Here is a 17,318-nt window from a genome sequence, read left to right as displayed (position 1 = left end):
TCCCCTCGCCTTCTCACTCCCCCTCCCACCCAGAAAGGAGCCCCTGGAAGTGTGTCCACCGGGGTCCCCGCCTGTCCCGCAGGCGTCCACGGGGCGTCCACGGGTCCGGAGCCTCAGCGGGTGGCCCGGGCTGAGTCTGCTGCGCCTGCCCGTCCCCCTCGAGCCCACCGCGCGGGGCCCCCGGCCTGGCCGAGCCCACCCCTCCCCCCGTGCTGTGGGCGTCACACCATCCCACCCGCTGCCTGCGGTGCCGGTGGGCGCTGGGAAGCAAGAGAAGCGCCTCCACCCCCGGCCCTGACCCCTGACACTCGCCCCCCTTGGGGAGTCCCTCTGGGACACGGGCGTGCAGGGGTGAGGTGGACCTTCAGCTCGTGTGCTCGTCCCCGGAAGAGGGACATGTGCCACCGGCCAGAAGTTTGCACTCAGTCTCCGGAAAATGAACGTGGCTTAGGAGTGGACAGGACACCAGAGGCCACCTGTTCCCTCCCTGGACGTTTGTCCCCCGTCTGCACGAAGACCACGCCCTTCTGCGTGGTGAACGCACTGTGCACCTCCACGGCCACCGTGAGGAGGACAGCCTGGTGGCCGTGCCCCCGACGGGCCGCCTGAGGTCACGGCCGCGTGGCGCAGGCCCGCCCCCAGGTCCCACACGCGGGTGCCGCTCGCATAACCTTCTTGAGATGACGGTGCAGTGCAGAGGAGAGACGGGGCCGGGAAGGACCCTCAGGTGGCGGGCGTGTGCCGAGGTGACCGGCCAGCGTCCCACTGGGACTGGACAGGGTGTCTGCCATCGGGGGAAAGCGGGCGAGGGCGCGGGGCCTGGGCTCGGCCACTGCTCACGGCGACGTGTGAGGCTGCAACCGTGTCTCAATCAGTTGATGAGAAGGGCAATGATTTTCATAAAACAACCCAACGTGCCCCGGTGCTGGGGGCCTGCAGGTCCCCGACAGGGAGCAGGAAGCCCCTGAGGGCATGTTCTCGAGGTGGTGGCGCACCGGCCGGGCAGGAGCCGGGGGGCGGGGGGGGTGGGTGGTGGGTGGTGGGCAGAGGCCGTGGGGTCAGGGAGCAACCGCCCGAGTTAGAGCAGGAGCCCGGCCCGAGTTACCAATTAACTGGCTCCACTGGTTTTCCTTTAAATAATGCGGACGTACGTGGGGTGTGAGGGGGACCGTGAGGGAGCGAGTGGCAGGCATGGCGTGCACCCTGGGCCCAGACCCACGCGGGGCCGGCGGCGGGCACGAGAGGCCCAGCTGGGACAACAGGCTGCAGTACCTCCTGAGTTGCATCGGCTTTGCCGTGGGCCTGGGCAACATCTGGAGGTTCCCGTACCTGTGCCAGACGTACGGGGGAGGTGAGCCGTGGGCTGGGCCTCCGGGCCCGTCCCCGGGGGGCATCCCGGCCCTCGAGGTCCAGTCCGAGGGCGTCTCGGCCTTACGGGACTCAGGGGTGCTTTCTGCACACCGCCCTCCCCCGAGTTCCCCTGAGGTTTGCAGGTGCGCGCTGGCCGGGCCACCTACCGCCCGGCCTTTGCACGGCCAGACCGCCCTCATCTCTTCCCAAGTCCGAGGTGGTGTCAGGCAACCGCCCTGTCACCCAGGGCCCTCGGGAGCTGACACGGAACGTCGCCCGGGCCAGGCTGGCCCTTTTCTGGGGTCCCACCTTGGGCCCCGTCTGGTTTCGGTGCCAGGTCAACTTGCCCTCAAGCCTCCTTCTGCACCTATAAGACCCGAGGGCCCCCAACAGTCCCACGGGGCAATCTTCCCGGGTCCCCCAGGCGTCCAGTTGGCAATGTGGGGAGCGTCTCCTGCAGGGGAGATTCGTCGGCCCCCCCAGAAGAAATGGAAATCTGCACGGGTGACCCCACGCCGCCCTTTTCCGATGGGGAGTCGTCCTTCCCGCTTTCAAGGGCACACAGTGGCCCCCCTGGCAGCGGTAGGCAGACAGTGGTCAGGCCATGGTGGGGGAATGTGGGTGGGGGTCTCCGGCAGCCGCGTGGCCGGGCCACCGTCTGGCATGGCTTCCCTGTTTATGAGGATACTGCTTCTGGAAGGTTTATTAGTTTTGTTCTGATTACCAGAAGCTGGAAGAGACCCTGTCCTGGAACCGCTGGCCCACAGGTGTTGGAGCTTCCGTGGGGGCGGGGGCGGGGGCGGGCGGGCGCCTGAGAGTAGAGGCTCCTTGGCACGGATCACGCAAAGCCCGGGGCGGAAGACCGGCTCGCTCCCTAGGCCCCCGTGCAGCCCCGTGCGCCATGTCGAGCCTACACAGACGGGAGCCCGTTGGCTCAGCGCTGCGACGTGCCGGGACCGTCCAGGGACGTACCTTCCGGAACCCTCATCGCCGCAGGCCATGCGCCGGGCTGCCTTCCCCGAGGGTTCAGGGTGTCTGAGTCCCCGGCACCTGGGCTCTAGGGGGTCCTGGGGTCTAAATGCTTCCTTTAGGCCCTATTTCCAGGTGTGAAAACTCTCGGTGAAATGTCGGGAAATACGTTTCAAAACTCCTACTTTTCCTGAACAAGGAACCCTCACGTGTGAGAATGCCCTATTTTGTCTCACTTTGGCCACTACTGATTATTTCGATAAGAAGATGTAAGTGATAAGCAGATAACAGATCACATTTTTATTTTGCAAGAACTCACGCTCCTGAGGGTGGGTACTTTCTCTCTCATTAGTGATTATTCAGGTCTGTAAAGGGCAACATCGTCACAGAATTGAGCAAAACCCTTGGGCGCACCTCCACGTGATTCTCTCACACCCACCCGGCTTCTTGGTGAGCGGTCAGCGCTTCCCAGCGAAAGGGACGTGGAACCCGCTAGTGGCCTCTTCGCGCACCTGCCGGGGTCTCGGGCTTCAGCCCAGGAACCCTTCTAACCGCGTCTGTGGCAACACAAGCGGGTGGCTCGTCTCGTAAGCGGTCCAGGATTTCCGCACTGCCGCGTTCCGGACTTCCGTTTCCGGAGGCTCCATCCAGGCGACAGAACCTTGCCCGGAAAGTCTCACGGAATTAATCACTGCGGTTGGCCGTCCCGTAGGGAGAGTCGCCAAGCTCCTCCCTTGCACTGGCTTCTGTATTGGCTGTTGACCTCCCACGTGACCTTTACGGCCGGGTCGTCAACGCGCACGAGACTCTCAGGGCTTCGCAGGCGTCGGGTGGGGTCTGGACTGCGTGGGGAAGGATTTCCCGCTGGCAACACCGTGTCAACCCTCCACACAGACAGCACATCACTCTCCTGTCTTCTCCTCTGTCCCCTGGCCGTTCTCTCCATCCTGATCTGCTGATTCTCAGCGGTGTGGGGCTCTGAACGCACGCGCCCTCTTTTCCTCCACCTGCTGAGCACGTGGGATGGGTGCACGTCGCCTCCGGCACCCTCACGTGGTGATGGCACCGGTGATGCACGGGGCTCTCCCAGACGCCCCGCGTGGGCACGTGAAGTGTGGTCTCAGCGGCCCCGGAGACCGGCGGGGACCAGACAAGAAAAGTTCCCGCTTCTCTCGAGCTCGGACGGCGGACGCGTGAGGGTGTTCGCCACACCAACCGGTTCTCCGAGACTCGGCAGAATTTAACCCGTTTCCGCCGCATCTCCCTGAACTGAGCACAGACCCCTCAGGTCGAGGGCTCGGCCCACGGCACGGCCCCCAGCTCAGGATCGGACCTCAAGTGGCGGGTCCCCTGCTGACCCACAGCTCTTACCTGACTGTGCTACAAACTCAGGGCTGCGCCCAGCCCCACGTCAGGTTCACAGAACTGAGGAGAGCAGTTCGCTACTGTTACCAGATTTTTACAAGGAACACGGCTCAGGAGCCGCCAGACGAAGGCGTGCACGGGGCCAGGTGTGGGGGTGACAGAGCTCCGGGCACAGCGCCCTCCCAGCACTGCCCGTGTTCACCGGCCTGGAAGCTCTCCAAACCGCGTGGCTCGGGGTCTCGTGGACATTCCGCTCGGAGGCACAGCCCGCCGAATCGCCAGCCTGGAGGTCTGGCGGGGCTCGAGTCCCACTCCTCTAAGCACATGCTTGGGTCCTCCTGGGACCAGCAGCCATCCCCCGACAGGCGCGGTTTTCACCTAAGCCGCGGTCGGCACGCTCTCTGGGTAGGGCTTACACGCCCCTCACGCACGGAGATGCCCCCTCCTAACCGCACGGTCTCTGTAATCACAGACCTGCTCTGTTTCTTCCCCCCCAAGCACGGCAGACTCAGCTGCACCAGCTTAGCTACGAAGACAAGCTCCTCTCCCCACCCCTCCCCGCCCCTCCCCGGGGTGGCCACTGAGGCCGAGTGTCCTCAGAATTGTACTTTCCTGACCCTCCACCTGTTCGCTGCTACATGGACGACCCCAGCAAGCACTGTTTTGCCCCAAACACGGGAGCCCTGTGCAGAAGCTTATGTGGGCTGAGGGCTCTGTAGCCATGTAGCCCCGTCCGGGGCCCCAACTCCGTGTCAAAACGTCTGAAGGCGACCCAAGAGAGGAGGGGGAGGCCGGCAGACGATGAGGGCAAGCCCGCGGCTCATGGGGAGAGTCAGTCTCAGCCGAGCCAGGCAGACGCGGGGAGCACGGTCGCTGCCCTGCACCCATTTCGGCCAGTGTGGTTCCCTGGCGTTTCTGAGGCCTGTGCATGCAGGGGGGAGGAGTGGCTGTCAGTCCCGGAGCGTCTAAGGGCCAGTGTGTCCACGGACTGTGGTTACCTGGAAGAAAACGCGGCTCCCACCGTAGCGGGACCGGGACTCCCTCCCCCCGGCAGAATGAGAGCATCTCGGAGTCTAGCGGGATTCAGGGAACTGGCATCTCCCCACAGGAGCCCCCCCAGGTGACCAGGTCGGACCCCTCAGGGCTGTGGGCTCCAGGAGAGGCCGGGCGCCTCACTCCTCAACCCCGTGGCTTTTCCGCTCCTTCTACGGCTGGCTCACCGCGTGGAAAGGCATAGCTCCCCCAGCCACCCCAAGGGGTGCTCTTGGAGGCCCACCCCGTGTGGGTCCCCTTGGAGGCCTCTGGAGCCCCCGCCCCACACCTCCCGGCGCCCGGACAAGGAGCAGAGGCCCCGCTCGGCCCAAGGCGTGGAGAGACAGGTCCCAGCCCGTACTCAGGCGGGACGTCACCGTGCTCCAGCACTCCCCCAAGAGCACGGAGCAGCCCCACGTCACAGGAGGGCCCGCAACGGGGGTTCGGGGTGTCCCCGTAAGGACAAGACTGCCCTTTGTGGCGAGAAACCCTCCGCCACAGCGTCACGCGGTGGGACGTGTCGAGCAACTTCAAACGGTGGCAGAACCAGGGCCCGACGTGCGGGCCCGGGTCCCCTCTCAGGAGGCCGCGGGCACCTCTCCCCGAGCCCGAGGCCCCACCGGGCAGACAGTGACCCTCCGGCGACCACTGTGTCTTCGCAGGGGCCTTCCTCATCCCCTACTTCGTCGCCCTGGTCCTCGAGGGAATCCCACTCTTCCACATCGAGCTGGCCGTCGGCCAGCACCTGCGGACAGGCAGCGTCGGGGTGTGGAAGGCCGTGTCGCCCTACCTGGGCGGAGTGGGTAGGCTGCCCCCACCCCTGCCCCCCCCCCCCCCCGGCGGTTGGGAGGGCGGGAGACCGCGGGTCCCGCGGGAGCCCCATGTCAGCTCGTCACGCCAGGCCACGCTTGGTGGCTTCGCACCCACCCCAAAGATGCCCTGACGTGATGGGGACGTGACCGGGCAGGACACGCACGCGGTGGCGCCCCTGTGAAGCTAGCTCCAGTCACGGTCTGAGGACGCCCATCCCAGGAGGCCGTTTTGTTCCCCCAAAGCCCAAGCGGGGACTCGGGTGCGGGGCGCCGTGTGGGGTGAGCCCAGAGAGCGCGAGGAGGAGGCAGGCAGCAGGCTGTCCCCGGTCACGTGGGTGTGTGTCCCACAGGCGCCGAGCCCACACATCCTGGGAGCTCCCGAGTGTCCGGGGAGGCCCCGGGCAGAGGAGAGGCCCGGGCCTGGGGTGCCTGTGAGGTGGGCGCTGCGGGGGTGGGGGGGCCGAGCGGCACCCCTGGGTCTGTGACACGACACCCCCCGCAAGGTGGCTACGGTGCCTCCTGACGGCCTTCCCGGGAGGCCAGCGGAAACGCAGACCGTAGTGCAGCTGAGGGCGGTGCCACGTGGCCGCGAAAACGGCGTGTGGCCCCCGAGTGCGTGCGGCCAGAGGCAGGCCAGAGGCAGGCCAGCGACGGGGAGGGCAGCGGGAGGCCTTGGGGACGGCAGGGAGCAGGAGCGGGGTGGCCGGGACCCCGGCGAGGCGCCGACTGTCGCCCGTCCGCAGGGCTGGGCTGCCTCACCGTGTGCTTTCTGGTCAGCCTGTACTACAACATCGTCCTGACGTGGGTGCTGTGGTATTTCCTCAACTCCTTCCAGAACCCGCTCCCCTGGGGCTCGTGCCCGCTGGACCTCAACCGCACAGGTAGTGCTGAGGGCTGGGAGGCTCAGTGCCCTGGCTCCCAGGGGCCCCGCACGGGCTCCCCGAAGCATCACATTTGAAAACCCGTTCTCACCCCACTGACTCCGACCCCTGATGGACCCGGGGCCCCCAGGGACCCCTGTACTCACAGCACAGCTTCGTGCTTGCCCGGCGACGGGAGCGTGAGTGGCTGTCACCTCGGCTCTTGCTGACTTAAGTCCAGACCTGGGCCAAGCGCTCCGTCGGGGGACACTGTCAAAGCTGTCTTCCAGTTGGCTTGCCCAGCTGTGCTAACTCCCTTCCTGTCTCTGCTGATACTAACTTGAGTTCGGCACGTTCTGAACAAGGCCAGCCTGGGCGGGGGGCAAGTCTGGGCCCTGGAGCTTCCCGGGTCAGCCCTCTAGGCCTCAGCTGGACACCCTGGGCAGCAGAGGGCACGGGTCTCACCTGCTGTGCCTGGTGCTCAGCCAGCAGCCCCAGGACAATTATCTACGAACTGCACCCCCGGGCGGAGGCCTGCGGAGCCCGGATCCGGGCCCGAGCCCCGTGGCCAGCCCTTGACGGGCCCTCCCGGGTTCCAGGGTTCGAGGCAGAGTGCCAGGCCAGCAGCCCCGTGAGCTACTTCTGGTACCGGCAGACGCTGAACGTCACGGCCGACATCAGCGACAGCGGCTCCATCCAGTGGCGGCTGCTGGCCTGCTTGGCCGCGTCCTGGGCCGTCGTGTACCTGTGTGTCATCAGAGGCATCGAATCCACGGGGAAGGTGAGCCCCTGGGGCGGACCCCACTGCCCAGCTCCCTTCCGCTCAGTGTTTGCTGGGAGGCTGTGCTGGGAGGGTGCAGATGTGAGGACCCTGCGCCGCTCTGTGAACGTGGCAGGTGTTTCCCTTTCTCCTTTTAACCTGTTCGGGTCTCTACGTGTCAGGTGTGTTTCTTGTCGACACACCCGGTTCGGGTCTTGCTTTTTTTCCTGGGCTGGCAGTCCCTGCCCTTGTTTGGCTGTTCAGACCATCTGCGTTTGGTGCGACTCTGAATCTGGTCTCAGCCCGCCATCCTGTGTCCCGCGGGTCCCCTCCGTTCTCCGTCCCCGCTTCTCCCAGTCCCCGGGTATTTCTGGTGACGCCCGTCCACGTCCTGTGCCAGCTTCTCAGCGGCGACCGTTCAGTCTCAGGGATGGATTCGGGGCTCGGCCATCAGTCCCTCTGGGAGCGATGCTGCCCACCGAGTGAGGCAGGGGCCCTCGCTCCCGCTTTCCCCTCCGCTTTCCCCCGACTGGCGCACATTTCACAAACACTGGTGTGAGCAGCGGGTGCGTGGCTGGCACATTTGTGTTCAACAGCGTACCGTCTTGTAGCGATAGTTACGTGGTTCCTGAGCAGAGAGGACCCAGGGGGGCCCGGGCCCGGGCCCACGAGCCCCCCTCGGGCGTGCACCCTCTCTTCTCCGGGGACACGGACAGGCCCGGGGCTTCACGCATCCCCCCTCACAACGCCAGCAACGCGGCTCCCGGCACACAGCTGTGCCCTCTCACACAGATCCTGGCGTGTGCACGTGCCTGCACACTTACTGTCGGGTGTGAGCATTATAGTTGCTCTCACGTGAGCATCTTCATGACTTAGAGGACCGGAATGACTGAATTAGACCAAAGCAACCGTGAGGCCCAACAAGCCAGCCAGAAACTCCAAATAACCCTGCGGCAGACGCCCTAGAGAGGCACCCGGGCGACTCCCCAGTCAGTCTGTGCTCGGGGACCTGGGGGCGGTGGGGAAGGAAGACCATCCGTCGTCTGCGGATTCCTTCTGTGTGGACCCCTGACCACACCTGACGGGGCCCTGGTCCTAGGCTGGGGAAAGGGGTGCGGGTGGGTGTGTGGTCCCTGCAAAGTGGCCACGTGTGGGCACCGGGGGCGGGGGGAGGAGGGAGGCCCACCTGCCCCGTGGGGACCGTGCCCACCCACAGACACAAGGGCGTATGTGAACCCACGTGTGACCGTCCCCGTGAGCCCCCAACCCTCAGAGACTGACTGGGGCCCACACCCCCAGGCCCCGGGCTGCTGGCCGCCTCCCCCCAGCCCGAATCCCGGATGAGAGACGGGAGCCTGGCCACTGAGGCGTTCACGTCACGTCTGCCTCTTAAAGGTTTTGTACCGAACAGATACCGTTGCAAAGTCTAACGATTTTTTTCTCTTAAGGTAATTTATTTCACAGCCCTGTTCCCTTACCTGGTCCTGACAATCTTCCTTATCAGAGGACTCAGCCTGCCCGGGGCGGTCAAAGGGTTAACGTACCTGTTCACGCCAGATGTAAGTTGGTCCGAACTGAAGTCTGGGCTCCTGGCAACACCTGAGTCAGACCCAGAGCCCAGCCCAGCTCACTCCATCCCCTGGCCATGTGCATGGCCGTGAGCCACAGGCCAGGGCACCCGGGGCCGTGTGGGGGTGAGGGCGGGGGGGATGCTATGGGGTCTCAGGGAGGAGGGTAGGGTCAGAGTGCAGGGAGCAGACGGAGGGCTTGGTTCGTGACACGTGGACTTTGGTGCCTGAGGGATGTTGCGGGTGGGGTTCAGAGGAGAAGCCGGCCGGGGCCCCGGACGTCCCACCCCTAGTGCCCAGACCCCCCCACCTCCAAGGGCTTCTCCCGCTGCGTGCACCCCGCCAGGTGAAGGGCCGCAGCCCGCACCCTCCTAGACCACCCCACGCTCTGTGGGCCCCCGGCGTCCCCTGGGAGTTTCCGGGGGCCGCACAGGGTGTGGGCTCGGCCTGCCCGTCCCGTCCCCCGCAGCAGAAACACCAGGGAGCGCGTGCACGTGTTGCTGCCGGGGCCCTTCAGTCGCTCAGAGCCCCCACGTCTTCGAGGAGCGGAGGAAGCACGCCCGCGTCTTGTCACTGGGACCTCAGCCCTGAGAGGCCTGTCGGCCGCGTTCTCAGGGCCCGTGTGCCCCACGCAGATGGGAGCCGTGGGTTTATTTAACATGTCCCGTTTGGGACATCCGGGGCTGCGGGCTCCCCGGTCAGTGTGGCCCGTCTGCTGCACGACGGGGTCCCCCTGTCTTTCCAGGTGCGGATTCTCCTGAGCCCCCGCGTGTGGCTGGATGCAGCCACACAGATATTCTTTTCCCTGTCCCTGGCCTTCGGAGGACACATCGCTTTTGCGAGTTACAACCCGCACAGGTAGGGGCCGGACTCAGGGCGGGTTCCGGGCCTCCTGTCCCCAAGCTCCCGGGAGCAGCACAGAGCGCCCGCGTCGGGACACCCTGCGCAGGGGGAGGGTGAACTGCTGTGAACCTGTGATAAGAAGGGACTCGTGGGGATTCTACCAGTTACTCGGCCATCCCCTGAGGGCTGGGGGTTAGGGCCCCTACGGCAGCTTCTGGCGTGTTCCGGAGGAAGAGTGCCGGATAATCAATCCCAGGAACAAGGCCGTAACGGAGGCTGACGCCAACGGGACCATGTGTGTGTGCCATGCACAAGGCCAGAAAAGAAGAAATGCAGTGTGTGTCAGCCTCCCTGGTCACTGCTCACTCTCCCACCTCGTGGGGGAGACCCGAGCCGCTCGGTCACTAACGCACCATCCGCCGCGTCGTCAACCAGGCCACCTCCACACGAACATGGTTCTACGCGGTGGCCAGAACCTCTCCCCTCAGAGGCGCAGGGGTGGGGATGCGGGTGCTGGGCCTGGGTGCTTCGCGCGACTGCCCCTGACAAGTGACCGCCCCAGCCCGCTCCAAGGGGCTCGGGTGCTCTCTCACACGGAGACCATCTCAGCAAGGTTGCTCCATGGTGCCTGTGTCATCCTCGGCGACCTGTGCCCAGGCCTTGGGGGCAGGGTGGGGGCTGAGGGCTTTAGCCAGTCCACAGCCCCGAGTTGGGGTGGGTGCGTGGCAGGGAGGCTTTTGGGGAGGGGCTTAGCAGGGAGGGGGTCAGCGGGGAGGTGTGGTCAGGGAGGGGTCAGTGGGGAAGGGGTCAGCGGGGGGGGTCAGCGGGAGGGGTCAGCAGGGAGGTGTGGGCAGGGAAGGGGTCAGCGGGGAAGGGTCAGTGGGGAGGGGCTCAGCGGGGAGGTGTGGTCAGGGAGGGGTCAGCAGGGAGGTGTGGGCAGGGAGGGGGATCAGTGGGGAAGGGTCAATGGGAGGGGGTCAGCGGGGAGGTGTGGTCAGGGAGGGGTCAGCAGGGAGGTGTGGGCAGGGAGGGGGATCAGTGGGGAAGGGTCAATGGGAGGGGGTCAGCGGGGAGGTGTGGTCAGGGAGGGGTCAGCAGGGAGGTGCGGGCAGGGAGGGGGATCAGTGGGGAAGGGTCAATGGGAGGGGGTCAGCGGGGGGTGTGGTCAGGGAGGGGTCAGCAGGGAGGTGCGGGCAGGGAGGGGGATCAGTGGGGAAGGGTCAATGGGAGGGGGTCAGCGGGGAGGTGTGGTCAGGGAGGGGGATCAGTGGGGAAGGGTCAGTGGGGAGGGGGTCAGCGGGGAGGTGTGGTCAGGGAGGGGTCAGCAGGGAGGTGCGGGCAGGGAGGGGGTCAGTGGGGAAGGGTCAATGGGAGGGGTCAGCAGGGAGGTGTGGTCAGGGAGGGGTCAGCAGGGAGGTGTGGGCAGGGAGGGGGATCAGTGGGGAAGGGTCAATGGGAGGGGGTCAGCGGGGAGGTGTGGTCAGGGAGGGGGATCAGTGGGGAAGGGTCAGTGGGGAGGGGCTCAGCGGGGAGGTGTGGTCAGGGAGGGGTCAGCAGGGAGGTGTGGGCAGGGAGGGGGATCAGTGGGGAAGGGTCAGTGGGGAGGGGCTCAGCGGGGAGGTTGGTCAGGGAGGGGTCAGCAGGGAGGTGTGGGCAGGGAGGGGGATCAGTGGGGAAGGGTCAGTGGGGAGGGGCTCAGCGGGGAGGTGTGGGCAGGGAGGGGTCAGTGAGAGGGATTAGCAGGGAGGTGTGGTCAGGGAGGGGTCAGCGGGGAGGGGCTCAGCGGGGAGGGTTGGTCAGGGAGGGGTCAGTGAGGAAGGGTCAATGGGAGGGGGTCAGCAGGGAGGTGTGGGCAGGGAGGGGGGTCAGTGGGGAGGGGTCTGAGCCAGTCCGGAGACCGTCGGGAACAGCGCCGGCGCTCAGGGCCGCCGGCATACCAGCTCCGTGTGCAGGGTGGGGCATGGGGGGGTGTGTGCGTAGTGGCCCGGAGCACAGCGGCACAATGTGCGTGTGTCCGCCAGGAACAACTGTGAGAAGGACGCAGTGATCATCTCCCTGGTCAACAGCCTGACCTCCCTCTACTCGTCCATTGCTATGTTTTCCGTTCTGGGATTCAAGGCGGCCAATGACCATGGGCGTTGCCTGGACAGGTGAGCACGGTGCCCGTGGTGGCTCTGAGGGTGAGGTGTCCGCGGAGCACAGGGCCCCACAAAACCACCCTTATATCCCTAGGGAGTGAGGTGGAGAGTCCCCAGAAGCCCGCGTCCACCCGCAGCCTGGAACGTGACCTGATGCGGACGTGGGGTCTCTGGCAGATGTGGGTTAAGATGAGGTCATGCTGAGTGAGGACCTGACCCAGTGAGCGGGCTCCTCATGAGAGACAGGCAGGGGCATGCGTGTGTGCACACACGCGTGAACACGCACACGCAGGAGGCCGTGTGATGAGAGAGACAGGGGTTGGAGGGACGCGGCCACAAGCCCAGGGACGCCTGGGGCACCAGGGGCTGGAAGAAGCGGGAAGGACCCTCCCCTGGAGCCTCAGGACCTAGCGCAGCCCTGCCCGCACCCCTACCTGGGACTTCCGGCCTCAGAGCTGGGGGAGGATGAATGTTGCTCCGAGGCCGTCTGTGGCCATTTGCCACAACAGCCCAGGACATGGAGGCGGTCGGGATGACCTCACATTTGGAGCTACTGCATCGACGGCCCAGCTGTGCCAAGACGGCTGATTCTAGCTTGCAGACGGCGGTGGCTCACCCGCCAGAAACCGGAGCGGAGCAGAGGCACACCCTGTCCCAGCTGCCAAGCGCCCACGGCGCCCAGAGTGGCCCCACGACCAGGCCCCTGTCCACAGCGCCACCTGTTCTGACCACGCTCGGGCCACGCTGAGGGCAGAGGGGGAGACAGAGCGGCTGCGCCACGGGCAGCCTGAGCTTGGGCACAGCGGGGTGCGTGCACCCTGAGGAATGTTCCAGAGGCTGCAGCGCCCACACGGTGAACAGCGTGACCCCCAGTGGGGGCCGGGGGGGGTCAGTCCTTCCAGCTGTTTCCACGGAGCACTGTGAACGAGTGTCGGTCCGTGGACACTGCCCAGGGTGGCGGCAGTGACTCCGGCAGGGCTGACGAGGCTCCCCTGTGCGCCCGGCTCGGCCGCCTGGCACGTGGGACACCAGACAGCACTCGAGCGCCGCACTCGGGGGACATTTTAAATAGCAAATCACGGGCAAAGAGCACAAAAGCGCGATCACAGCGGCGCTGAGCGGACCGTGAAGGTGTTCGCGGGAGGCAGGGCGTCGGTGCAACTCTGGGCCCGGCCGCTGCCAACCCCAGAAGCAGCACCGGTCCTAACGTCAGGGTCACGGACGCACACGGCAAGTGGGCAGATCGAAACGCCCGGGGACGCCCACCGGCCTGTGCGTGAGCCGCCAGCCTTGAAGACCGGGAGCGACTGACGGAGGCAGCAGGCGGCCGGAAAGCAGGGGCCCCGGTTCTTCCTGAAACACTTCCAGGGCGCCGCCCCGGGGCCCAGGTCGAGGAGGCCAGGGTGCTGCCACCACCCCACTGCGGCCCTCGGGGAGCGTCCCCGCGGGCCCGGTCCCTCAGCACCCCCTGCGAGTGCTGCTGTCCTCCCGGGTGCTTCCGGGGTGCAGGGCGCCCAGCCCATCGTGCGCCGGCCTCTGTCTCTGCAGAAACATCCTCCGGCTCATCAACGCGTTCGAGCTCCCGGACCAGAGCGTCAACAGGGACGACTATGCTGCCGTCCTCACGCACCTGAACGCCACCCAGCCCGAGACGGTGGCCCAGCTCTGCCTGGAGACCTGCCGCCTGGAAGACTTTCTGGACAAGGTACCTGAGGGGCCGCAAACCTTCTCCACAGGCCTGGCCCAGACCGGCCTGCGGGCTGTGGCTAAAGGACACTGGGCCGACCCCGTGCCTCGGCCAGGCTTGGCTTCCAGAGCGCCTGTGGCCTCAGATGCAGTGTGTCCGGCGGGGGCAGCAGGCTGGGGTGGGCCATCAGAAGGCGGGTTCTCGGGGCAGCTGACGGGCACCTGAGCCCAACGTCCCGGGGCCCGCGGTCACCCGCTGGCTGCGAGGTGTTAAAGGGGAAGGGGTTCTGTCCCCTCGGGGCACAGCTGTGGCTGGTCCTGCGGCCAGAAAGGGCGGGGCCGCTGTCGGTCACCACGGTGTGTCACCTGGGGCTTGCTGGCGCACGTGCACTGCAGAGCGCCTCCGGCACGGGGCTGGCCTTCATCATCTTCACGGAAGCCATCCTCCACATGCCGGGGGCCCCCGCCTGGGCCGTGCTCTTCTTTGGGATGCTGTTCACCTTGGGCCTGTCGTCCATGTTCGGGAACATGGAGGGCATCATTACGCCGCTCCTGGACATGGGGGTCACGCACAGATTCATCCCCAAGGAGGTCCTGACCGGTGAGTGGACGGGCCCATCCCCTGTCCTCCCACCCGCCGTCCCGATACCCTTCGTCCACGAAGGCTCTGGGGCTGTGGCCCGGTCCCGGGGGAAGGCTGGGTCTGGCTCGTCACCCCTCGGGGCCGGTCTCGGTGGCTCTCTCCCTGACCCAACAGCCCACGAGGGCCAGCACAGGAGAGCAGGGGGTCGGGCAGGCGCAGACCGGCCCCCCCACCCCCGACCGGCCCCGGCACTGCTCACCGACGCCGAGCCTCCATCCCGTGCCCTCCTGTCTCTGGCCACGGCGCAGGGCGGCGGCGGGAGGAGCGGACGAGGAGGGGGGCGCGCGGGCCGGGAGCCGCTCAGACCAGGGGGCCCCGTTCCCCCAGGGCTGGCCTGCCTGGTCTGCTTCCTCTTGGCGATCTGCTTCACGCTGCAGTCGGGAAACTACTGGCTGGAGATTTTCGACAACTATGCTGCGCCTCTGAACCTCATGGTCTTTGCGTTCTTTGAAGTGGTCGGGGTGGCTTACGTTTACGGGGTGCAGCGGTGAGTGAGCCGCCCCTTGGGGCCCCGCCCTCTGCTCCCCGCGCCCCTGAGGGCACGGCGTCGGGGCATCCAGCAGCTGGTCTCCCGGGCAGCACAGGAAGGGGCGGGACCGCCTGAGCCTCTCCCCAAAACAAACGGGGCGGCTCCCAGAGCTCCCAAGAAGCGCCCTGGGGGCCCTGCTCCACCTGGCTGCGTGGCCTTCGACCTTCTGCGGGGGGGGGGGGGGGGCGGGCGGGGGGCGGTGGTGGTGGCAAGATGGCTGGTCTCCAACCAGGCAGGTCAGGTTGCTAAGGTCGCCCCCATCCCAGAGGCCTCTGAGAACGCCCCTCTCGGTCCCGCCCATCCCGCCCGCGTCGGCCCACTGCACACCTGCGCTCACACCTGTCACACCTGTCCCCACATCCGTGCCCATCTGTCCCACTTGTGCTCACACTTGTACTCGCACCTATACTCACACCTGTCAGTCTCACCTATCACACACCTGCTGCCCCAACCATAGCCCTGCTCAGATGGTCCCAGCAGTTGTGACCTCTGTCCTTGTTCCTCAAGGGGTCCCGGGAGGCCCTGCATGCCAGGGCCTTCATCGCTACTCTGTGGGTACAGGGGCCAGAGGTCTCGTCCCAAGGAGGGACGCTGGCCACCTAGAGAGGCAGGAGCGGGGCTGGCCCACAACGTGGGGAGACATGGTGAGCCCTGGGTACAACCAGCCATGGGGTCTCAGGACGGCTGGGGCCCGTCGGGGCTCCACTGCCCACACTGTCTCTCGGCAGCTGGAGCCTCCCTCAGGGGGAGGTCCACGGGGCCTGCCCGGGGCAACTTACTAGGGCCCGGGCCGGCCTCCTCCTTGGGGTTGGCAGAGGCTGGGAGGCCCCAGGAGGCCCGCCTGTCCAGCCCTCTCCCCCGACTGGTCGATCTGATTGCTCGGACCTTTTCCACGCAGGCCTGGGGGGGGGGTGGGGTGAGTCCCCGTCAGGACCCGAGAGTGCTGCCCCAGCTGGCGGCGGCTCAGAAAGTTCAGCGCGGAGGTGGGGGACGGCCCCGTGGGCCACATCTCAGTAGCCCTGTGAGTGAGCCCGAGCCCGGCGTCCCTGTGGCAGGTTCAGCGATGACGTAGAGAGCATGACGGGGAGGCGGCCCGGCCTCTACTGGCAGGTGACCTGGAAGGTTGTCAGCCCGCTGCTACTGCTCACCATCTTTGTGGCCTACGTTGTCACCCTGGCCCGGACGCCGCTCAGCTACAAGGCCTGGGACACCCAATACGTACGTCCTCTGGGGGGCCTGGCCTGGCCCTTCCCCGGTGCTGCCCTACGTGACCCTGTGGGCCGCCTTTGCCGAGACCCTAGGCCGCCGGAACTCCAGCGTCCCACGGGGCGTCAGAGCTGACTCTGGCAGGGGCCGTGGGCCCCGGTCGGTGGTGGGGGGACCAGAGCAACCCTCAGATCCTGGAGCGGCTCACGCAGGGACGTGGCCTTGAGCCACCCCTCGCACACACCTTGGGGCTGGCCCACGGATGCCCACTCCTGGTCCGAGTTGAAGGAAGGTGTGCAGGATGCGTGTCACTGAGCTGCCACCAAGCCGCGTGAGGACAGGAGCATAGGTCACTCCCTGGGGCCAGCCCTTGTCCCCTGGGCTGCACTCGGAGCTGTGACGCCCTGACCGGCCACCACCTCTGGCCCCTCAAAACTTCGTCTGTGCTGCAGCGTCTTCTCCCCAGTGTGACATTGCCAGACACTGCAGAAGGAGCAGTGGCACATTTGTCAAGAATTTTCACGAATTTTGCCCTATCAGATTCACACGCTAGTGCCTCACGTTGGCCTCAAAAGAGGTGCCTCAAGTCAGGTGGGCGGTGTTGCCCCGCCTTACAGAGAAGGGAGCAGGGGGCGGGGGGGCACAGGGTCCGCCCGCGTCCAGCAGGTCGGGCTGGAGCAGCCCCTCGGGCCGGTGGGAGGCTCTCTGCAGGGCACAGTGTCCCGAACCCCAGACCCCCAATCCCCACGAGGCTTCAGGGCCCCGTACCGCCCCCCTCCCCCGGAGAAGAGGCAGGGCGAGGCCGCCCCACACCGCTCAGTCACCGTGGCCGCGTGTCCCTCTAGGTGCGGTTCCCGTCGCGGCAGAAGAAGTCCTACCCGGGCTGGGTGCAGGCCGCCTGTGTCCTCCTGTGCTTCCTGCCTATACTGTGGGTCCCGGCCGTGGCACTGGCCCAGCTGCTCGCTGCACACAGACGGAAGAAGGATACCGGGCGGGACAGGTGCCCGAAGCTGTAGGGTGGAGGGGCCTGCTGAGGGCTGGGCAGGGGGTGGCGGGGAGGGCCAGCCCGTGTGCCACGTGCTCACATTACACCTGCCCCGATCCTGAGGCCTGTGGTTGCTGCTTCCCAACACCGTCGCGCTCCCCAGACCCTGCTCTGGGTACAGCCTGCCTCCATCCCCATGGTCCACACTGTCCTCCAAATGGGAGAGAGCCTGGTGTCCAGCTCCTGGGGCCCTGCCACCTGGGTGGCCAGACGCTGAGCCCAGCAAGTGCATCCACGGGCAGAAGGACGGGCGGGGTGGGGGGGGGGGTTGCTGTGCAGACATCTCAGGGCCTGTGCAGCCGAGGGCCTGGCACCGTAAGAGTTGAGGGAGCCTGAAGGGTGACCTCCAAGGAAAAGTGGAGGCTGTCCCCATGGTGAGATTGAAGCGAAGCCTTCGCCCACAGAAGCCCCTTTCTGTGCCTGGAGCACTTGGGTCGTGCGTGGGCAGAGTCTGCTATGACCGACGTGCGGGGAGCCCTTGCAGAGCGATGGCCCAGCCACTCCCATCCCAG

At 66.5% G+C, this 17,318-nt stretch overlaps 1 protein-coding gene across 1 annotated transcript; it reads left to right on the top strand.

The window, feature by feature from the left end:
* The first annotated feature begins 1,191 nt into the window (after positions 1-1,191).
* SLC6A18 (solute carrier family 6 member 18) lies at positions 1,192-16,777 on the top strand. The gene is made up of 12 exons (XM_030333140.1): positions 1,192-1,351; positions 5,379-5,519; positions 6,272-6,409; positions 6,988-7,169; positions 8,597-8,707; positions 9,462-9,574; positions 11,581-11,709; positions 13,246-13,402; positions 13,780-13,984; positions 14,354-14,513; positions 15,611-15,773; positions 16,607-16,777. The coding sequence occupies exons 1-12, from the start codon at positions 1,192-1,194 to the stop codon at positions 16,775-16,777; spliced, it is 1,830 nt and encodes a 609-aa protein (XP_030189000.1).
* The last annotated feature ends 541 nt before the right edge of the window (positions 16,778-17,318 follow it).

The sequence above is a fragment of the Lynx canadensis genome, chromosome A1 (genome assembly GCF_007474595.2).
Source record: "Lynx canadensis isolate LIC74 chromosome A1, mLynCan4.pri.v2, whole genome shotgun sequence".
Taxonomy (NCBI): domain Eukaryota; kingdom Metazoa; phylum Chordata; class Mammalia; order Carnivora; family Felidae; genus Lynx; species Lynx canadensis.
This window is presented reverse-complemented; position numbering and strand designations above follow the sequence as displayed.